Source organism: Canis aureus, chromosome 38 (genome assembly GCF_053574225.1).
Source record: "Canis aureus isolate CA01 chromosome 38, VMU_Caureus_v.1.0, whole genome shotgun sequence".
Classification (NCBI taxonomy): domain Eukaryota; kingdom Metazoa; phylum Chordata; class Mammalia; order Carnivora; family Canidae; genus Canis; species Canis aureus.
Window position 1 is genome coordinate 329,243 of NC_135648.1, and position 22,372 is coordinate 351,614.

The following is a 22,372-nucleotide window of genomic DNA, read 5'->3' on the forward strand; positions in this document are numbered from 1 at the left end:
CCTGACTCCAAGCTCCCCCCGCATGGACCTGACTCCTCTCTACCCTGAAACCCTGTCCCCCGTCCAGAGGCCGGAGCACCCTGGGCGGTGACGCGGTGACGCTGGCTGCCCTGGGGCCCCGCCAGTGGCGCCGAGCCAGGAGCACACGCTGCGGCCCCACGGTGGAGGCAGGTCTGGGGACGGGGTTGGGGCTGAGGCAGGAGCCCTTGGACCGTGCGGGGTGTGGAGGCCGCGGGCCTGGGAGGAGGACCAAGGAAGCCCAACCAGGAGAAAGGGAACATGAGGGACTCGGCCCTCTCCGTGGGATCCGCCTCCGTTCCCACCTTCAGACGCAGGAGGTGAGCACCTTGTGGAGTCAGGGGCTCTGGGCGGCTCTGGGTGCAGGGGCGAGCTCAGCAGGACCCCCCCCCCCCCCCGCGGGCTCAGGCCGCGACCCTGCATTGCCTCTACTACAGGGACCTGTCCCCACGTCGGGGCTGGGATCTGAGGCAGGAGTGGAAGGATTCGGGGGGCACCTGCCCCGCACACCGCAGACCCCACCAGCCGTGCCGCTCCCTTGCGGGGTCTGGGCTGGCAGCGTCGCTGCAGGCGAGCCCCAGGCCGCCATCTGGACGGGTCCACGCAGCCACTGGGGGCGAGGGGGACCCGGGAGGAGCCCCGGTGCCTGAGGAGCTCGGGAGGAGGCCAAAGAGGGCACGGCCCGGGCGCAGGCAGGACGGGCTCGGGGCGCCGCGCTGTCGGGAGGGCTTTCCAGGCCGCAGGCCTCGCTGTCCATGTCTGTCTCCCGCGGGCAGCGGGGCACGTCCCCCGCCCCCTCGGGGGAAACGGGACAATCTGTAGAAGGCTTCTGCCGTTGTTTGCTCTCCTCCAGACCGAGAACCCACTTCTGTGTCTCTGCGTGGCTTCGTCCGCCGAGGGCCATAAATCGCCTCTGCTCACTCGCCGACCTCTTGCTCTTTTTGCTTTTGTTCTCAAAAAGTTATTAATGTTTCTGTGACTCCATATATAACCTTACGCGGCTTCTCTCCCTCGGTGGTGGCATGTCCCCGGGGACCCCTCCCTCCATCTGCAGGCGCAGGCCTGTCTGGGCGGCCGGGCCAAGCGCCCACCCGTGTGTGGGAGGCGGCTTCCAAGGCCCGGCTCGGGGCGCTGAGAGCTGCACAGCCGCTGACCCCTGTCGCCCTCACGCCCCCCCACAGGGCTCTCATCCTCGTTTGCAGGTGAAGAAACCGGGTCGGGGAGGAACTGGGTCCGGGAGACACCACCGGGTCACGTGGAACATGAGGGACACTGCCTGTGTGATGATCCCCTGGCAGGTGTCCCAACCCACGTGCTTTGTCCTCGACGGTCCTGCTGCCCCTCTGGAGGGTGGCAAGAGCAGCTCCCGTTCCTCCCGTTTGCCCTCGGGACGCAGCAGGGACGCACACAGCCCTTGCCCCGAGGGGCACCAAGTTGGACGGGGTAGGAGGCAGATGCGTGTCCTGGGCCGCGGTGTCTAGTCCGGCGGAGAGGACCCAGGCTCGGCCTCTGGGGCCCCCACCTGACCCTGGGGGTGCAGCCCCACACTGCGCCCTGGGACGAGAGCCGGTGCGGAGGCTCCAGCAGGCTCAGCGAATCCAGTTGATTCGCTGGATCAACGTTTGGCACGTTTGGCAACGTTTGCACCACAGAGAGGAGCCCGGAGCAGAGGGAGCAGAGCGCAGCCTGGGGTGCGCGGGCCTGGCCATCAGCAGTGCTGCCGCGGGGCAGGGCGAGCACCTCGGGGCTCTCCCCCCACACCCCGGACGATCAGCCTCTGGAGTGAGGCCAAGGCCCTGGAGCTTTTAAAAAGCTTCTCAGGGGGTTTTGCTTCCCGGTTGGCGTCGAGGGCCCCGGGCTGGGGCGGGTCTTTGGCTCCTGATCTGGGCACCCAGTGGCTTACGGGAGGGGATTCTGTGGAAGGGTGTCCTAGGATGGACGGAGGGGGCCGGGATGGAGGGGGCCGGGACGGAGGGGGCCGGGATGGAGGGGGCCGGGACAGGATGGGCCAGGACAGAGGGGGCCGGGATGGGGCAGGCCGGGACAGGGCAGGCCAGGATGGAGGGGGCTGGGACGGAGGGGGCTGGGCCAGAGCGGGCTGGGACGGAGGGGGCTGGGACAGAGGGGGCCAGGACAGAGCGGGCCAGGATGGAGGGGGCCAGGATGTGCAGTTACAGAGGCGCAAGGAGGCTCCGGGAGCCGGGGGTGGGGGGGCTACTGCTCCGGCAGCAGGGCAGCTGGCTGTCCTGCTGCTGGGGCTTCCAGGTGGCAGGGACATCAGTCAGGACAACGCCGTCCGTCCCGCACAGAGAATCACGGTCACACCTGAGCAGAAGCAGGAGGGTGGCAGCTGAGGAGCTCTCAGCTGAGCGTGCTCTTGCCCCTCATGGCCCGGCCTGCTCTCCTCAGCCTCACCTGAGTCACCGCCCGTGGGCCCCTCTAGCAGGGCGGTCTCCCCTGCCCCTGTGCGTCCCTCGCTGTGCTCACTGCCACCTGGTATACTTTACATTTCGTACGTATTCATGGGGAAAGCGGCAGTGACCGCACGTGACACCTGCCTCTTCCTCCCCTCCAGGATGGAACACTACGGAAGAAGAACTTTTCCTTTTCTTTTTTTAAATTCCCCCCCCCCCTCACTGTTGTATCTCCAAGGCCTAGAATTGTGCAGCACAAGCAGGCACGGGAGAAACGTGCTCGGTGGTGCCCGGGTGGCTGGTTCTCCTCCTCGGCCTCGGCGGCTCCGGCTCTGACTTTCCAGGTGTGCTGTGCGGGGCGCGTGTGTCTCTGAACCTGGGACGGGCTCCCCGGGGTCAGTGTGTGGGGCCTCGGGCGCGAGCTGGTGTCCCCCCAGCATCCGCCCCCCAGGTGCGCGAGGACCGGTCACCGGCCTCAGGGTCCCCAAAGGAGCCACCTCGCGCCAGCAGAGGGCACCGGAGCGCCGTGCGCCTGCTTTTTGGGGCGAAATCCAGAATTCTTGGCGGGTAGCGTTAGGGACCCAGGAGACCAGGAGTGGTGGAAAGCAGCGAGCGCAGCCCTGTCTAGACCCAGAATCCCGCGAAGTTGTGCGGTTGCTGCGCAGAGTCTGATTTCCGCCCCCTTCCTCCCCTAGGACCCCCCCAGCCCTGGGCGCAGAAGCATCTGGTTGGGGTTGGGAGGGGGCGGGTCGCCCAGCTGGGCCCCGAGGAAAGGGACCCCCAGGAAAGGCCGCGGCGCCCCCAGGGCCTCCCTCCCGTCCCCGTTCCCAGGTCTCCCAACCCCAGAGGGTCGCAAGCTCGTCCGGCTTCGAGATCCCGCCCCCCCCCCCCCAGCCCGGAGTTCCCTACTTTCTCCTCCTGGACGGAACCACCCGGGATGAACAAAGGCGGGAGGCCTCTGCGCCCTTCCCGCGGCGGGGGCTGCGACAGCTGGCCGGGCCCCACCGGGAGCGGGGAGGGGGCGGGGAAGGGGGCGGGGGCGCGGCCCCGGGGCGCCGCTTGCGGTCCCAGCTCCGGGCTTCGTAGGCGGGGACCCGCGCGCACCGCCCCCTCCCCACCCCCGGGAGGGCACCGAGAATTCCCGATTTCGGGGATCTCGGGGTTAGAGTCTGGGTGTGGGATTCACCAGGAGAAAGCAGGCTTTTTGTGGTTTCTGACTCCAAGATCCGCCACCTGCCCGCCCGACCCCCCCCCCGCCGGCCTCCCCATCCCCGCCATCCCCGCCCGCAGGTCCCCCCCGTCCCCCCGGGTCCTCCGCGCCCCCCATCCTCCGCGTCGCCCCCGTCCCCTGCGCCCCCCCCCGGGTCCCCCGGTCCCCCGCGCCCCCCGGGTCTCCGCGTCCCCCCGCGTCCCCCGGCCCCCGCGCCCCGGTCCCGCGCCCGCCGCATCTCGTCCGGGCGAGGGGTGTGCGTGCGCGCCGGGGGCCGGAGGGCCGGGGGCGGGCCGGGCGGGAGACGTCAGGAGGGGCGGGGAGGGGCGGGGAGGGGAGGGCCGAGGCGCCGAGGGCGGAAGAGCCCCGGAGAGCGCGAGCCGGGAGGCGGCGGCGGGGCGCGGGGGCCGGGCGGGGGCGCGGGGCCGGGGGGCGCGGCCGGGAAGTGAGTTGTGCGCGCCGGGTGCGCGCGTGCGAGCGTGTGTGCGCGTGTGCACGCGCGTGTGCAGGGCCGGGGGCGGGCTCCGGCCCGCGCCCTCCTCCCGCCCGCGCCCCGCGCCTGGCCGCCGAGTCGGGCCCCTGCGCGCGGGCGGCGGGCAGCATGCTGAGCCTCCTCGTCTGGATCCTCACTCTCTCCGACACTTTCTCGCAAGGTAAGGCCGCCCCGGCTCCCGGCTCCCGGCTCCCGGCTCCCGGCGCCCGCGGGCTCGCCCCCCCCCCCCCCCGCGCGGGCCCGACTTTCCCGCGGATGCGCCCAACTTGTCCCCGGGCGCGCGCTGGGGTCGGGCCGCGGCGGGACCCGCGCGCAGCGCCCCCCGAGCCCCCCGCGGCCTCCCCGCCCCTGCCGGTCCTGTGGGGTGATGGGGGGTGAAGGGGCGGCGACGGGGCGGCCAGGGCGCTGGGGGCTCGGATCTGGGGTCGGGCCGCCGGGAGCGGGGACCCTGCTCCGGGAAGATGCCGAGGGAATCCCGACCCCAGGCCAGCCCGGGGGAGGGGCGCGGGGAGGGGGGCTCCGGCCTGCCTGGGCCGCCCCCCTGCAGCACGGGAGGGCTGCCCGGCCCGGTGGGACCCCTGCCCGCGGAGGCACCGGCTGGGAGCGACTTCCAGGCAGCTGGGCGGCTGGACCTGGGGGGCGCTTGGAGGGGGCGCGGGTCCCTCCTGGGGGAGAGCCTGCCCGTGGGGCTTACTAGGAGCTGGCAGGGGAGAGGCTCCCGCCGGGAGGTGAGGGAGCGGTGGAGAGGGATGAGGCCCGAGCGGACCCCGAGCTGGGCGTGGGGGAGCTGGGGAAGCTGAGGGCCCAGGCTCGGGGTGCACGTTCCCCTCCCCTGGGTCTCACTCCCAGAAGAGTGAACCCCGCCGAGCTGGCCGCCCCCTTCCAAAAATGGAGCTGACACACCAACACGGAGGAGCGGCCCCGGCCCCGGCCGAGACAGCCACTCACCTAGGGAGACGGACCTCCCCACAGGCATCCCCCGAGCGAGCTGGCACATCCACACAAAGACACCGGCACCGGGCACACAGATTCCTCCCCCACGGCGGCTTGCACGCTCGCACACCCAAACACACCCCAACCCACCCAGACACGGGCATGTGTGCGGGCGGGCGTCCACAAGGACACGCACACACCAAAGCCCTTCCACAGACACCAACCCTCCAGCAAACAAAGAAACTTGAAGGGACGTCCACACAGCAGACACCTAGGGAGGTGTGCAGCCCGCATCGTGGAGACGGGGGTCCCCCCGTGGGTGGAGGCCAGGCTGCCGAGCAACACCCTGGGGTGCTGGCTGCACCGGGCCGCCCGTGTGTGTAGGGATGGGGGTGCTGCGGGACCCCTCCTCTCGTCGCCAGGCCCTCTGCAGCCCCCAGGGCCCGCCGGCTGTCTCAGTGGAGGGCTGGCCTGCACCCTTCTTTCCCATCGGGGCCCCCCGGGCCCCCCCAGCACAAGCTAAGACACGGGAAGGGCGCTCATCCCCAGTGGGAGCCGGGTGGGAGGCGGCGCCCGGAGGGCGGCCTGGCCCTGGGGTTGGCAGGCCAAGCAGCCACTTGGCAGAAAGTTGGGAAGAGGACCTAAGTTCTGACTTTGCCGGGCGGCTGCGAGGGGTGGGGGGCAGCCCGGCGGGGTCACGCGGCGTGTGGCGGGGGCAGGCCGTGTCCGCTCCCTTCCCGCAGCCCCAGCCTGTCAGCAGTCTGGAGCAGAGTGAGCTCCAAGCGACAAAAGCTGCAGCTAGCAAGCAGGGGAGCCATGTGGATTGGATGGGCAGGAGGCGGTGAAGGAGGGGAGCGCGCTGGTGCCTCCCGCCCTCCAGGACCGGCGAGGGTCGGGGTGGCCTGGCGCCCCCCTGGCTCCCACAGGACAGACAGCGAGACCGATGTGATGTCGGGGTGTGCAGCGTTTGGGTGGGGGAGGGGGCCCAAGGAAAGGAAGGGGGGACGAGGCCGGGAAGGAAGAGGAAGTCCCGGGCTGAGGTTCCTGGGAGGGCCTGGGGAGCCTGGGGAGGGCCGGGCCGGGACCTGGGGGCACTGGGACCCCCACGGGGTGCGGGATGCTCCTTGGCCTCCATCCTTGGAGAGAAAGAGTTCCAGGTCGGGGACTGGGGTAGTGGGAGAGGAATGAGGGGGAGGGGCTGGGGGAGGCCGGGGAGGGGAGAAGGTGGCAGCAGTGAAATTGGGGGGGGGGGGCCGTGAGGAGGGGGGAGGACAGATTCAGCCCAGGCAGAGAAATAAAACTCGCGTTTTAAAGAATTTCAATGGGCTTCATCAATCTTCATTTTTCACTAAATAATTTTCTGTATCTTATCTAAATGAAACCCATTATCCTTCCCCCCGTTTCCATCATGCGCCGGCTCCTCAGACTGATTGCGCCGAAAATTGAAATATTTATTCATTTTCTGGGAGATTTTCTCGCTCCCCAGTCTCTGGGAGGAGAAATTGAAAAAGAAAGATTATAGCTAATCAGAGCAATGTGGGATGACAGGCTGGCTGGGGCGGGAGCTGCCTCGGGGGATGGAGGGGGGGAGGAGAGGAATCCGTCCCTCCAGCCCCCAGAGGTCCCCAGGGCCCCCCCCCGCCACGCGCCAGGGGAGGCCTCAAGAGCCTCCTGCACCCCCGGTTCCATGGGAGTCCGCCCTGCCCTCCCCCTGCGCACAGGCTGCAGACGCCCCCTGGGCCGCCTGGAGGCCGGGGAGCCATGGGTCCCCCTCTGACCTTGGGGGGACGCCGCCTTCCCCTCGGGGCTAAAGCGGGCGTGTGAGGGACAGGCGGGGAGGCACCGGGCCTTGGTCCCCACCGCACGTGGTCACCAGGCCCGGCTCAGCCGTCGCCTGGAGAGCCCGTGTCCTGATGGAGGCTCCCCTGGCCGTCCTGCCCTGGGGACGGGTCTTGAGTTGTCCCCCGCGCCCCAGTCTCTGACACCAGTGCCGCGCACTCGAATGAAGTGCCCGTGACTCCCTGATGGGTTGGTTGGCGGGATGCAAGCGCCGCAGTGTGGGAAGGCCGCGCCGGCTAACGTGGTGACCACATGGCGGGCTCCAGGCTGCTCGCACCGTGGTTACGGCCACTCGGCCCCTCGGCCCTCGGCCCCTCAGTGCACATGTTGGGTCAGCTTGAGCGCGGCTGGCGCCTTCTCCGGGCCTCCCTCTGCTCACCAGGACACCGAGGACGGAAGGCGCACCCCATGGGGTCGGGGCGGCTGTGAACGTGCTGCCGAGCGCCTGCCGCTGAGGCGCGTCGCTGTCGGGGTTTGCGGCTGGGCCTCGAGGGCGGCAGGCGGGTGGCCACTGCCTTCTCGCAGGTCCTCCTTGTGCTCCTCTGCCTTCTCCATTCTTGTCCTCGACCTCAGGGCCCCCTCGGCGGGGGTGGGGGCGGCAGGAGGGGAAACTGAGCAGCCTCGGAGGGCTGGAGGTGGGCTGGAGGTGTCGGGAGCTCCGGGGCGGGCAGGAGAGCAGAGTGGAAGAGGCTGGCCCTCCCTCCAGGGGGAAGGCTCCAGGGCCCCAGCAGGCAGCGAGGAGGGACACGAGCCGGAGGTGGCTGCGTTCCTGAGCTGGAACTAGTGCGGGTCACTTGCGAGGCCCTCGCACCAGCTACTACCCTCCCCCCCCCCCCCCCCCCCCCCCCCCCCGCCCCCGCGTCCTCTAGTCTAATCCGCGCAACAAGCCCCGAGGTCGGCTCCATGCTGGTCCCCTTTCCTGGATGGGGAACTGAGGTGCAGACGGGGTCCATGTCTTGCTGGTAGTTGTGGGAACCCACTGACCTCAAAGCCTGCACTGTGTCCCCTCTGCCCCCAGGGACCCCACGTGCCCCCAGGGATAGATCTCTCCGGGGGGCCATGGAATGGCAGTTGAGGAAGGGAGGGAGGGAGCATCCCGTAAAGGGGAACTCATTCGCGTTTTAAAAGCAAATCCTTTATTCCGTCCAAGTACGGGTTGGGTTTCCTCGGGTGGTGCGACCGGGCTCTTGCGTGGCCTTTTGGAAAGGAGCTTCCCTGGCTGCAGCCGCGTCTGTGGGAGCACCTGTGGGGGCACCCGGCGGTCACCTCGGAGCAGGCCTTCCTGGCGGGACCGAGGCGGGGTCTGCGGCGGCCTGTGCATGGGGGCTTTGAGGTGCTCCGCGGCCAAGCATGGGTGACGAGAGCTTGGGGGGCGGGCGCACAGCACAGCACCCGAATCAGTGCATGCTGAACTCCCACCGTGTGCTTCTCACCGTGTCCCTTAGTCCTGTTAATGACCCCGTGAAGTGGGTCCTTCCCTCCCCAGTTTGTAGATGAGGAAACCAAAGCTGAGTTCAATGAACTTGTTCAAGGCCGTACCTGGGGTGCCGGGTCCCATGTTAAGATTCTCCTTGCGTGGCTACAAAGCCCTCACTCAGCCAGGCACCCCCACGACGGGCGCAGGTGCGTCCAGGTGCCCCCCCATGGGCCTGTGTCTGGGCGCCCCTGCGGTGGGCGTGCATGGGTCTGGGTGCCTCCATGATGGTCGCAGGTGCATCCAGGAGCCCCCATGACAGGCGTACATGCGTCCAGGTGCCCCCGTGATGGGCATACGTGTGTCCAGGTGCCTCCATGATGGGCACAGATGCATCCAGGTGCCCCCATGACAGACGTACATGCGTCCAGGTGCCCCCGTGATGGGCATACGTGTGTCCAGGTGCCTCCATGATGGGCACAGATGCATCCAGGCGCCCCCATGACAGACGGAGGTGTGTCCAGGCGCCCCCGCGACGGGCGTATGTGCGTCCCAGGGCCTCTGTGATGGGTGTGCATGTGTCCAGGTGCCTCCATGACAGGCATGCGTGCGTCCGGGGACCCCCATGACGGGCTCAGGTGTGTCCAGGTGCCCCCATGATGGGTGTACATGTGTCCCGGGGCCCCTGCAATGGGTGTGCCTGCGTCCAGGTGCCTCCATGATGCACATGCGTGTGTACGGGGCCCCCCGATGGGTGGAGGTGCCTCCGAGTGCCGAGCATCCCCGGGAGCTGGGGCAGCCCGGAGGGGAGAAGCCGCATCCTCCCCGGCACCCCTGGCACCCGGCCGTGCCACCTTCCGGCCCCGCGTGGGCGCTCTGTGGCCTCGTTAGTGGGGTGGGAACCGTGCGTCCTGCCCCGACCCCTGCTGCCCCCCTTCTTCCTCCGCTCGGGTCTCTGTGGCTGCGGAATGCCCCACAGGTTCCGCACCGCCGCCCACGCCACCTCCTCTGGGAGGGACACGAGCACCTACCACGCGGGCAGGACGGTGCTGCTTCTCCGCCTGGGAGATGAGATCGCGGACCCCGCCAGAGGTGATTGCAGGGAGGGGCTGGGGGCCAATGCCTCTGTCTCCCTGGTACCCGGGGGCTGCTTGCGCCCGGCGGGGACATCCGTCGCCCTGCGTCCAGGGCTGAGAGCCTTCCTGACCCCCAGCTCCAGCCTGGCCTCTTGCCCGGGGCCTCCAGGCTGTCCTCCCGGGCAGTGGGGCCCAGGCCGGGGAAGGGCGGCAGCGGAGGGGACAGACCTGAGACAGGAGGCCCGGGAAGGCCGACCCCGGAGCCAGGAGCGACTGCGGGCGCACTTCTAGTGAGGGAGGAGGTCCTTGGCTCTTAGGAAGGACCCGCTTTGTGTTTGTGAGTCGTAGTGCCCGACGTCGGACCCATGGCAACGTGCTGGGGCAGGAGGTCTGTCCTCGCTCTGTCTCCGCACGAGGAAGAGCCAGAGGAGAGAGGCAGATGGTCGGGGTCGAGGCCAGGAAGCCACGGAGGAGCTGGGGAGGAGCTGGGGCTGCAGCCCGAGCCGCAACTTTGGGGAGGGAGGCGGTCGGGACCAGTGCGCGTGTCCTCAGGACGTCGTGCACAGGCCCTCTGTGCAGCGTGTGCCCCCGGGCACGTGTCTGTACGCTCACCCCGCCGCCCGTGCCCCGTCACCCACCCACCTCTCAGCCCACATGCGCCCATACACAGGGTCCCCGGTCTGCCCCGGCCAACCCATCCACGCCGCTCCCGGCCAGGGCGCCGTCCTGGGACCCCCCGCTGCAGCCCCCAGCCCTCGCACCCGCCTGCCCCGGTCGCAGCGCCCGGCCCCGCCGAGGTCCTCTGAGCACCTGGGGCGAGGGCAGCTCGAGCTCCAGGGCGGCGTGTTGTCTCCCCTCCTGCTCTCTGCCCCCTCGGCTCCCGGAGCTCCCGGTCTCCCCCTCCCTCCACACTGGGCTTCTCCAGCAACGCTTAGGAGCCTCTGCTGTCCCCGGGGGTGATGCCGCCTCCCTCCCTGCCCTCCTTGAGCCCATTTAACAAAATTGGGATTGGATTGAAATAAATGGGCCTTGCAGCCAACCGCCCTCCTCTGGATGAAGGGTCTTGAATGCAGGCCTGGGAATCTCTAGCTCTCCCTGGCAGCTTCCCTCGTTCCTGGGGGGCGTCCCTCCACAGAGAAGGGACAGCGGAGCCGAGCCTGAGGGGTCCTGGGGGTCCTAGGGGGGTCCTGGGGGGGTCCTGGGGGGTCAGGGGCTCTGTGCTCAGGCTGTCCAGGCCAGGAGGGGAATGCGGATCCTTCTGGACTCTGGGGGACTCCTTATCTCTCCGCCCCTTCTGGCCTCTGGCGGCAGCGTAGGGGGCACAGCCTCAGGGAAGGCGTGTGGCAGGTGGGGGCACCGGGCCCTTCATCGGCAGAACCGCCTCCTGTGGACAGACGCAGACCTAAGGCCCCGTCCCTGCCCCGCAGGGCCTCCTGTCCTGATTCGCTGGCTTCAGGAGGCCCCTTTCCTCTTCCGTAAAATGGGGAGAAGTCATTTTATTTTTTCAAGCCAGCCAATGTATGTCACTGTGTCTGACACAGCCTTATGGGCGTTATGCAGGAATTTTAAAAAATGACACGATATCGGAGGCCTGTCCCGTCCCAGAAGCCCAGGTGTGCGTGCCCCGGGTCCTGGCATCACTGCGCAGGGTGACCCCACGCCCCGGGGGCTGCAGGGGCCAGGGAGGGCGTCGTGCAGGCCCAGGGCCAGGGATGGACAGGATGTGCGAACGGCGGGAAGACGGACAGGAGGGCCAGTGCCGCCGAATTGCCCAACTTCCGGAGCCAAGGTGTGGCTGCAAAGTGCGGGGGCGGGGGGGGCCCTGGAGGTCACTTGCCGGGGGGGTCTGCTGGGGCCTGGGGCAAGGTGATGTGGGACAGACCGGGACAGATCCCGGGAGGTCGGGGAAAGCCAGGCGGGACTGGGCACTGCGGGGCGTGTGAGTCCCGCTTCCATTGTCCAGGGTGAGCCCCCCTCACTCCTCCCTGACGCCCCTTCTCCAGGCGCCTCGCCCGCCAGGCTGCCCTCCAGGTGAGATTTGCAGCCCTTCCCTTAGACGGCCAAGGAGACTGAGGACCAGGGCCCCACAGGCGGCCGCCCGCTCCTGCATGGTGGGGGGGGAGGGGTTCTCTGGCTGGGGACGAGCCTGACTGGAGCCCTCAGGTTTAAGATAAAGGTACGTGAGGGGAGCCCAGGGCAGGGCAGGGCCCAGAGCCCAGAGCCTGGGGGAGCTGGGAGGGTCCTGGGGGGACCTGGAGGGTCCTGGGGGGGCCTGGGGGAGCTGGGAGCCGGGGAGGAGCTGGGGAAGCGGGGGGGGGGCTGGGGGAAGCCTAGAAGGACCTGGGGGAGCTGGGGGAGGACCTGGGGGAGCTGGGGAGGCCCTGGAGGGCCTGGAGGGCCTGGAAGGTCTGGGGGCCGGGGGAACCTGGGGTAGCTGGGGGGCCTTGAGGGAGCCTGGGGGGTCTGGGGGAGCTGGGGGGAGCCTGGGAGCACCTGGGGGTGCTTAGGGGGCCCTGGAGGGTCTGGGGGGCCTGGGGGGGCCTAGAGGAGCCTGGAGGGCCTGGGGGAGCTGGGGGGCCTGGGGATGCCTGGGGGGCCTAGGGGGCCTGAGGGGTCTAGGTCCTGGAGGGCCTGGGGGGCGTGGGGGCCTGGGGGGGACCTGGGGAGATCTGGGGGGACCTGGAGGGTCTGGAGGTCCTGGGGGCCCTGAGGGTCTGGGGGTCCTGGGGGTTCCTGGGGGCTGCCCAGAGTCTAGGGGAGCCATCTGGTTGGGTCTGAGGGCCAGTGCAGGTGACCCAGGGCTGGTGGCCACAGACGCGTGCACCTGGGGGCTGGGAGCTCAGACTGTGTGCACCTCCGGAGCCCCGAGCTGCCCTTCAGATGGAAAGCTCTGAGGAAGGTTCCGGCCTCGACCACGAGCCTGGGTCCCACGAAGCAGGTGCTGCTGAACGGCCGGGCCGGGCCCTGTCCTAGGCACCGGGGCGGGTGGGAGGGCCCGCGCAGGGTGGACCCCATCCCGCCGGCAAGCAGGGTGACACGCTGTGGGATGGAGCTGAGGGAGGAATGTGAAAAATGCTGAGGTCTGACCGGCGGCCGCCAGGGGAGGCGGGGAGGCCGCAGCCCGGCCGGGGGAGGGGACCGCAGATGGAGGCTGGCTGCGCTGGAGGGCTGGAATGCGGCCGTCCCCATCCCCGTCCCCAGTCCCCCAGTCCGTGTCCCTGCTCTGGACAATCCCCGATTGTGCCCCCTGCTCCGGATGGAAGGAGCCGCGGAATCCGAGGGAGCGGGCCGAGGTCCCTCCCCAGGATTATGATTTCCAGGAACAAAGGCTGGGGCTCCGTAAAGCCCGCTTTGCCCAAATCTCAGCTCCTTGTCCTCCTCCTCCTCCCGCCCCTGCTGCACCCACCGGAGCTCATCTCTAAATTAACTTTGTCCTTGTAATCAGCTTAGCCAGGCTCTCCCCCTCCTACCCATCCTCCCAGGAGCAGCCTGGGGCCCTGCTCGCCCCATTACCCAGCAGCGTCGAGCCAGGAGGTGCTTTTAACTGCTTCTTCCCATTCGATTCGCTTAACTGGGAGGTTATTAGGAGGAGAGGAGCTGAGATGGGCAGACGGGGCCCGAGGGACCTGCGGGGGAGGAGGCGTCGTCTAAGGAGCAGGAACCCCGGGTCGGCGGGCGACGCCCCCGAGAGAAGTTGACGTTTGCGCCCCCGGGTGCCCTCGGTCTCCAGAAGCCCTTCGGTCTGGACAGCAGGGCTCCCGGGTTCCGGTCCCGGGCCCCGAGCGGGTGCCATCCGCTCCCCGCGCCCACGGCAGCCGCCCTGGGCACGCGGATCCCCCACTGCTGCGCCTATCACCCCACTCCCATCTGGGAAGTCCCCCCTCGGCAGGCAGTGGGTGAAGTGGGAATGAAAACTCATTTTAATGTCAGTTTGAGCCAAATATAATTAGAAGGGAAAATCTGACTTTGCAAAAAAAAAAAGAAAATCTAATGCATTGCAAAGCCAAGTTGAAATGACTTCTGGATTATCTGCGCGGCGGCCGCTCTCCATTTATGCAGAAAATTGAGAGCGGGGCCCATGGGGCCTGCACCGAGGGGATTTAGCTTGTGCTCTTGCCTTTGGTCTCCATCCAGGGTCGGGTCACGGAGACGGCGCCTGGCGTCGGGTAAGCCCTGGAGCACCCCGGGGCCTCCTTGCCAGGCTATCTGGGGGACGGCCACCTGCGACGTTGCCACCAAGCCGCTGGACAGGAGCCTCAGTTCCCTGGCCCCGGACACGGGGACAGTGCGCGGCACAGCGGCCCCCGGCACCTCGCTGCTACTGCCCTGCGAGGGGCCCACGGCAGGTCATTGTCCAAGTACGGCGGGCGTCGGGGTGCCGCGGCGTCGGGCAGGGACCGCGAAGGCCCAGGCGGCCGGCGAGCGCCCCGGGCAGCGCCCTGGTTGGGAGCCCTGAGCCCCCGCTTCGGCAGCTGCAGCGCTCCCCGCACTGTCCCCGGTAGGCGTGACCCCGGCACCCCACCTCTGCAGGAGGTCCCAACTCGGCATGTCACAGCCATGGGTCCCAAACCCCAGCGTCTCAGGGGACACTGCAGGGTCTCGACGAAGGGCGCCTCTGATTTGGACGGTCTCCTGCAGGTGGAGGCGCCACCGCAGCCCCGGGTCCTGGACTACACGGGAGGCTCGGAGGCGGGCACCCCGGGACGTGGGCCTGCCACACCCTGCCGAGGGGCACCCGAGAACGGAGTCCTTGTATCCGGTCCCCCCGTGGGCCTCCCTAGCCGGACAGCAGAGCCTCCCTGAGCCTGGTGCCCGCCACCCCTTCTGCCCCGGGCCTCGCCAGGACAGCAGCTGCCAGCTCCAGAGCTGCAGAGCCCGGCCTCGGAGGAGGTCCTCAGGCTGCAGAGGGACGCCCTGGGTGACCCACGGGGGGAAGCAGGAGCCCTCAGAGGACGAGGTGCATGCGCACACGGGGATACCTGCCCACAGACCTGCAGGGCTCCAGGGAGGCTGTGGATCTCCTCGCCTGGAACCGAGGGCTGTGTCAGGGACGCTAGCGGGGAAACGACCCTTTAGGGACCTGCGCGTCCCTGGACTCTCAGGATGACTCTTCGGGCCCGACCGAGTCCACGCAGACCTCGGCCTGTGTCCTTTGTGGAGGAGAAAGGACGTGCCTTACCCGCCCTGCTTCAGGCCCCGTGAGTCCCGGGTGGGAGGCTCCCCTCTGCCTCCCACCCTAACCCCTCCTGGCCCCGCGGGGAGCTGTCTCGTTGGGGCTCCAGCTGCACAAACGGGGGCCTCCGTGTGGATGACTCACGACCCTCCCCGCCGGCACGTTCCTCTTCTCCTTGGAGTCAGGGGTCCCGGTGGCAGAGCAAGCCCAGGGGTCACCGGTGCGGGTGCCCGTAGGCCCCACGCGAGCCAGCGCAGGGGGTCCCCTCGAGGGCAGGTGGTTCCGGCGAAGCACCGAGGCTGCTCTCCGGGTGTCCCCACTCAGGCCCTGACTTGTCCCGGGTCCCGTTTGAGGGCCGCGGGCGCTGGGGGGGCCCTGGCATCCTTCCTACTGGCCGACAGCCCGGGGCACCCCGTTCCCGCTGCTCGGGGCCGGGGTAGTGGGCCCCGACGGCTGGGGCTGCGGGCTGGCAGCGCGGAGGAGGCGGATCCCCAGCAGGCCCCATCCTAGCGTCACAGCAGGCGTCATCGGGGTGTCCTCGGCCCAGCCATGCGGGGGGCGGGACCGGGGGCCTCCGTGTGGGCAGAGGAGGGTGGGGTCTGCCAGTGGGGTCCCCTGGGAGCCTGGGCCCCATGAGATGGTGCAGACCGTGGCTCTGGACCTGACCCTGAGGGAGCAGACGTGGTTTCCCTGGGGGGCAGCGGGGCCGCCATCCTCCCCCGCACGCGAGGGTTGTCTAGACAGTGGGTTCGAACCCCTTGTACATCTGCTTGGAAGGAGACAGAGATTCGGGTCTGCAGGGTCCATTAGGAAGGTGCCCTGGACAGGCATGGGCACACATGACTTGGGGGACAGGGGGATGGGGGGGATGGGGCCCTGGGTGGGGTCGGGGACGCTGGGGGGCAAACAGAGGCCCTGGTCAGGGGGATGGGAGTCCTGGGGGGGGAACAGGGGCCCTGGAGGGGGAGATGGGGGCTCTGGTTGGGGGAATGGGAGCCTTGGGCGGGGAATGGGGACCCTGGAGGGGGAGATGGGGCCCTGGTTGGGGAGATGGGGGCCCTGGTTGGGGGAACGAGGGCCTTGGGTGGGGGAGATGGGGCCCTGGTCGGGAGATGTGGGCCCTGGTTGAGGGAATGGGAGCTCTGGGGGGGGGGGAATGGGGACCCTGGAGGGGGAGATGGGGCCTTGGTTGGGGGAACGAGGGCCTTGGGTGGGGGAATGGGGACCCTGGAGGGGGAGATGGGGCCCTGGTAGGGGGGATGGGGCCCTGGTGGGGGCGGGGGCCCTGGGGGGGACGGGGGCGAGGCCGGTCCCGGGCAGGGACCCTGAGGGAGGAGCCTGCCCACGTGAGGCGAGGGGGCCGCGGGAGCTGTGGCGTCGCCCCGTCAGGTGTGACCCCGCAGCGCTCGCACCCGCTCCCTGCGGCCGCCCGGTGTCCGTGCTCCCCTCGGCCCGGTCTCCCGCGTCCCCCGCGGCCCTTCCGCGTCTGCAGGCCTGTCCCTCGGCAGGCCTGAGCCGGGCCCGCTCCCGCAGCATTCGGTGCCTGATAATTTGTGGATTATGGCTAACTCTCGATAAAGATTCCCCTAATTGCCGGGCTCACCTCAGGTTCTATCATCAAAGCAAAGCCGCAAGGCCCCCTCTCGCCCTCCTTTCCTTTTTATTATCTCTTAATTAATCACTCTGGCTTTCACACTTAGCAGATAATTACAGTCTCCTGGGCACGCAGCTCATTTTCATAACCTCCTGCTCCAAGCCGGCAGCACGGGGGAGGGGGGAAGGGAGAGACACCGAGGGGGGGGCGCAGGTGGGAGGGGGCGCAGGGAGGAGAGAAGGGGCCCGGGCGGCCTGGGTGCCCCCTGCAGCCGTGGGAGCCGAGGGGGCCGAGGGAGGTGCTGCCCGGGGAGGCCCACCTGCGCCCCTGAACCCACCCGCTGCACCTGCACCTGCACCCTGGGGCCCCCCCCAGCTGTGCGCCCCCGGCCCCCCGCCCCCCTGTGGCCGCACAGGGGCCTAGTGAGGAGCACGACGTGGTCGCAGGTGAGGTCCCTCCGGCGTGTGCCGGGCGAGTGGCCCGCGGGTGGGGGCCTCCATCCAGGCGGGACCCCGGGTCGTGGCCCCAGAAGTCTGTGCTGGAAGGGAAGGGACGGCGGCGTCCCCTGGGGCTTCACCTAACCCCACGGGGACCGGCAGGCAGCGCAGGGCCCCACCCCGTGGGACACGGGCCACCATCGCCGGGTGCCAGGGACCTGAGGCTCCGCGTCCACGAGGCTCCCGCCCCCGGCCTCACCGCGGGCCTCAGGCTTTCCTCACGCTTCCCCCAGAGTTGTGAGGCCTTGGGGTTGTCACGCGAGCCCCTGAGCCCCTGAGTTCCCTCTGCAGGGTGAGGCCCCCCAAGGAGGCCACTGTGCCCGCCGCGAGCCCTTCTGTCCCCCCTCTGAGCCAGCCTCCGGGGCGGAGGCACCGCAACAGGAACGGCTGTATCCAGGAGCCGATGCGAGAGAGCACCGGCTCGGGAGTCTGGCTGTGCAGCTTAGCCCCGGTTGTGACCCAGTGACCTGGCCTGTGTTTTATTTCACCGTAAAATGAGGAGGTTAAGTCTCCAAGACTTTGGCGGCTCTGGCGGCCGGTTCCTGGCTCCTGGCCACCGTCCTGTGGGAGTTCACGAGGAGAACTGCCCTTGCCGGAGGAGGCCGGCCCTGGGTGTCTGATTCGGGTTGGGGAGGTACGGGCTCCAGAGGGCCGGAGCGGGGGCGTCCAGGACGGCAAGGGGCGCGGGTGGGGCGGCCTGGGGGGGGGCACGTTTCCATGTTGTCGGGCGTGCTCTGGACTTGGCGCAGGAAACCAGGAGCGGATCCCCCCCAGGGCCGTGTGCGTCGTGTCCACAGTCCCGGATGGACCAGACAGACGTTCGGGGTGCACGCGGCATCCATGGTCCTGGGGGGACCCTGCGCTCGGGGTGCACTCGGTGTCCACGGTCCGGGCGGACCAGGTGTTCGGGGTGCGTGGCGTCCATGGTCCCGGGTGGACCACGCACTCAGGGTGCACTGGGTGTCCACAGTCCTGGATGGACCAGGCGCTCAGGGTGCGCAGTGTCCACGGTCCCGGGTAGACCCGGTGCTTAGGGTGCGCAGGTCCATGGTCCCAGGCGGACCAGGCCCTCGGGGCGCACGTGACGTCCACGGTCCTGGGGGTACCAGGTGCTTGGGGTGCACTGGGCATCCACGGTCCTGGATGGACCAGGTGCTCGGGGTGCGCGGTGTCCACAATCCCGGGGGGACCCTGTGCTCAGGGTGCAGTCCGCGTCCACGGTCCAGGGTAGACCATATGCTCGGGGCACACCTGACGTCCACGGCCCCGGGGGGACCCTGTGCTCGGGGTGGGGGCCTGAGCGGGGCTGTGGGCGCACCCGGGCCCACGTAAGATCTCTCCCTGGGGAGACGTGCTCCGGCGTCGCCCTGACCGTCAGCTCGGGTCTATGAAAAGACTTTGCCGAGTCTTGTGGGAACATAAACATTTGGCAGCTTTCTTTCCCCGAAAGCTATTTCTTCTCTTGCTCTGGGAACGTGGGGCAGGCAGATCCAGGCCGCGCGCCCTCCCCGCCCTCCCTCCCGCTCCCCGCAGGGCAGGCTCCCTGGCCTGGTGGGCCCTGGGGCGCTGGGACCCCCCGCCCCGTCCGGGCGAGCGGAGCAGGGAAGCAAACAGCCCTCCCAGGAGGAGGAATTACGAGCAGGGAGGAGAGGGAGGGAAAATAAGCAAATGGCATCAGCGGTGAAAAGTGAATTCCAGACATTTAAAATTCTTTTGGTTTTAATCATCTCCGAGCCCTACTGGAGCTGGGCTGGGGGGGAGGGAGGAATGAAAACCAGGGCGCAGACGGGAGCCGCGTGCGGGCGCCCCCCCCATGCCCGACGATGCCTCCGGGGGCCCCTCCTGACTTACCTCCCCTTTATCTCATTTCACAGACTCCGCTTAAAGCACTGACCTTTCGGTTTTCCACCAGATTGCAAGTTCCCCGAGGCCCTGGGTTGTGTTTTGTGAAAAACAAAACAAAAATAACAAACAACAAACCCCAACCTCTTTCATAAGTCATGCCTGGGCCTCCTCGGCGGCCGCGAGGGTCAGGGCCCCCAGGGGAGCTTTGGGGCCTGTTTTCCTCCTCTGGGAGCCAGTTTGAAGAGAGGGGCTGAGCCTGGGAGGGGCCCCAGAGGCCCTGGAGGCCGAGGGGTCCGGTCCGGGCGCCGGGCGGGTGGGGAGCTCGGGACCGGCAGGGTCAGGGTCTGCTCTGGGAGAGGCCTGGGGTCAGGCCCCTGCCCCCTGCACGCTGGGGCCGCTGCTCAGGCGGGGTCCCCGGGGCGCTGGGCTCTGGAGGGCCGGGGTGGGCCTGGGAGGTCGCCGCCGGGAGCCTTGCCTGAGCCTCTTCCCCCCGGTCCGGGTCCCCCAACCCCGTGCTCGGCCTCTTCTTTCTGAGCACCCCCAGCTCAGGCCCCTGATTCTGACTTTTCTAGTGTCTTGTGAAATGAGCTCCGCGCGCAGCCAGGACTCGAACTCAGGACGCTGGGGACGGAGCGTCACAGGCCCGCTTCACTCCGTGGGCACCTACTGTGTCTGTTTGGGGTTTCTCCGGCCCGACAACCTGGCGCCCAGGCCCCGTGGGCTCCTCGCAGCTTGGGGGGACCCAGGACCAGCAGGCTCCCCGGCCGGGCCTGCCCGGGGCGCTCCCTCTGCGCAGGGGCGCATGCATGCCCCGTGGGGCGGACACCCGGGTCCCGGCACCTGCGTGGCCACCGGGCAGGGACCTGGGCCGCTGGAAGCGCGCGGTCAGATCGAGTCCTGATGCTCTGGGTTCATCGTCAGGAGACCCAGACCCTGACCGTCGGGGTGACCGTGACCTCACACGGCGCTGTGTCCCAGCAAGCCCGCCTGCGCTCCCGCCGGGGGTTGTGAGGGTGCGTTCACGCAAAGGCCTCAGGGCCGAGGACCCCTGGGTGTCGGAGCGATGCCTCCAGTGACAGGTGTCCCCGACGCCACGGCCTGCCCGCCTGGGGCTGCCCTGCCACCCCTCGGCCTTGGCGGTGCAGGCGGTGCCAGGCGGCAGGACGGCAGGGTCTCCCCCAGGGCGCCCCTGTACCCCACTGCCCCTCGCCTTGCACCTGCCGAGGCTTCTCAGGTTTGAAAGCCGCTGATTGCCTCCCGCCCCGACAGTCAGCAGTGAGCACCGGTGACCCAGGGCCCTGAGCGGAGCCTGCACCCCGTTCCCGCCGCCTCCCCCCAACACCCCTCCCGCCCCACTTCCGAGGCACAGACCTGGAGGTCCGGTGGTGAGATCAGGAGCCCGTGGGGCTCCCGGATGTGCCCTGTCCACCCCCCCCCCCCCGCCGCCCCACCCCCGTAGCCTGGGGATTAGGGCCAGCCTGGAGCCTGAAGGTCTGGGGAGGGCCGGGGAGAGGCAGGTGGAAGGAGGAAATGAGAGAAGAGGTGATGATAAGGAAGCAGCTGGATGGAGGGCGCAGGGCAGGGAGGAAGGTGAAGGGGAGGGCCGGGATGAGAGCGAAACCTCATCCATCCCAGAGAGAACGAGGGGGGAGGGGGGGAGGGAAGAGAGGGAGAAACCTCAACTTTTTATTTAAAATCAGAGAGCAGTTGTACGCCTGGAGTCGTTGCCATGGCAACCGCAAAGAAAAGGAGACAGAGGCCCTGGTGAAGGCGTGAAAACCCAACAGGGGTAAATGTTTAAAGCCAGGAACAAAAACCATTCAGAGATAATTAAGTAACAGGCTGCAGGTTCCAGACTCCTGGCCATTGTGTCGGGGGTGGACGCCGGGGACAGGGACGCCGGGTCCTCGTTCACCCAGGGGCTCAGGGGCACCTGAGCTCCAGCGCTGCCTCCACCTCCTCCCCTGCGCCCGGCCGCTCAGGCCCAGAGGCCCAGCCCCCAGCCCTGAGGAGGAGGCCGGGGTCAGCGGGCAGGGCTCTGGTCGGATCAGGATCCCCCCCGCGGAAGAGCTTCTGGACCCCGCACCCCGGGGACGGTGGGGCACCTCAGGTGTGGACGGCCTCCTGCCGAGTGATCTCCAGGGTACAGGACGCGGGGTCACTGGCTGGCTGACCTCTGTGCTGCCTCGGGGGTGGGGTGGGGGGTGAGATGGGGTCCCTGGGCTCTCCGTCCAGAGGGGGTGAGGGTCCAGCAGTGGCTGCGAGCTTTGCTGGAGCCACTCACCTGGATGCTCCAGGTGGGGGGGGGGGGCTCCAGCAGGACCCCCTCTCCCCAGCCTCAGGATGGCCAGGAGCTAAACGATATTTGGGGCTTCCGTGTATGCCATAGAGATTTATTTTAAATGCCCAAGTACTTTTGTATTTTGGGGGTTCCACTCAAGCAGCCCCCCCGCCGCAGACGTCGGCATAGCTGGCGGCCCACAGTCTTGGCTTCTGGCTCCTTCCCTGCAGGTGCCTCCCGGGAAGAACCGGTGGCCGTGGGAGCAGTGGCCGTGCTGGGGCAGGAGTCCAGCCTCCCATGGGGCGCTCTCCCTCCGGCCGTGACGCCCCCCTGCTGTCCTCGCCTGCAGATACTCTGGGTTTATCCCCAGACTGAGCCAGAGCCTCAGAGAGCGGCTGGCGGGGGCTGACAGGCTCCGGGCCCCCCCAGGAATTGCTTCCCCTGAGCCTTGAAACTCAGGGGGGCGGAGATGTTGTGGATGTGGCTCAGCACACCACGCGTCCTTGCTGAGCATCCGCGGAGAACGTGCCGTGGCCGTGCTCTTCCCAAGCCGCCAGCTGGTTTTTATTTCGCGGCTACGATACGTTGCGTCACTGATTTTTGGCTTCGCCCTTGTTGCACTTGCTGCTCGGAAGCTCCTGGCGAGCACCGAGCGGACTAACCGGACCCGAGCTCGAGTTGTTGCTCCCGTCTTGCTTCTCTTTCCGGCCCCGCCTCGCCCACTGCCCACTGCCCACTGCCGACTTTCTCCTCGAAACGTACCACGCGCATCCTGGACTAAACGGCTGTGTATGTGGCCCCGAATCTTTCACGGGGTAAATCCGGTCCGTTGAGACGGGACAGAACCTGCACACGGGCGGGCAGCCGGGCAGTGAGCAGCTCCGAAGATGCGAGCCGCGGTCCTAGGCCACCTGGTATCGTCGGTGGAGCGGGCTGTGGAGAGCCGCGGGAGCCCCAGGTGAAGTGTGCAGGTGCAGTCCACCCCCGGGGGCGCGGGAGGGGGGCTCCCCGCGGGCAACACCCACTACTGCCGCCAAGTAATTCCCTTGAACGCTGGGACACGGGCGCCGGGTCGAGGTGGTGATGATCACACCCGCCTTCTCATTGGCCCAGGGAAGGGCACGGGTAGGACGAGAAGAGGTCGGCACCGTGTGACCTCTGGGGGCCTCGCACACCTGCACCCCGGGAGACAGGCCTGAGCCCTGTGCCTCTTGTCTCTCCGTCCCCAGCCAGCCTTTCATCTGGTCCCCGGGGGAAACGAAAAACAGCACCTGTAGCCCGTGACAGCCTGCTTTGCTCATCCCTGCCCTTATTGAGCATTTACTGAATGCCAGGCACCGCCAGGTGCTGCACGGAGGGGAGCGCTCTTCCTACGGCCTCGGCGGGGGCTTCCAGTTCCTTCTTTTCTCTCTAATTGGGAGAAACTGTTCAGTAGATATGCAGCCCTGTTGATGGGCACCCGAGTCCTCCCAGTGACGGGTGTCCTGGGTCCTCCTAGTGATGGGCACCCAAGTCCTTCCAGTGATGGGTCCCCGAGTGCTCCCTGTTATGGCCTCCCATGTGCTCCCAGTGACAGGATCCCATG

At 68.5% G+C, this 22,372-nt stretch overlaps 1 protein-coding gene across 7 annotated transcripts in view; it reads left to right on the forward strand.

Moving 5' to 3' along the window:
• The first annotated feature begins 4,108 nt into the window (after window positions 1–4,108).
• KIRREL1 (kirre like nephrin family adhesion molecule 1) overlaps window positions 4,109–22,372 on the forward strand; it is a 67,613-nt gene continuing 49,349 nt past the window's right edge. For 6 of the 7 annotated variants that reach the window (XR_013374288.1, XR_013374289.1, XR_013374291.1 and 3 more), the window contains exon 1: window positions 4,109–4,295. Coding sequence is in view for 2 of the 7 variants with exons in the window: in XM_077887238.1 (XP_077743364.1) it covers window positions 4,244–4,295 (52 nt within the window). In the remaining 5 variants the exon portion in view is untranslated. The remainder of the gene's footprint in view (window positions 4,296–22,372) is intronic. The other variant, XM_077887239.1, reaches the window with a different exon arrangement.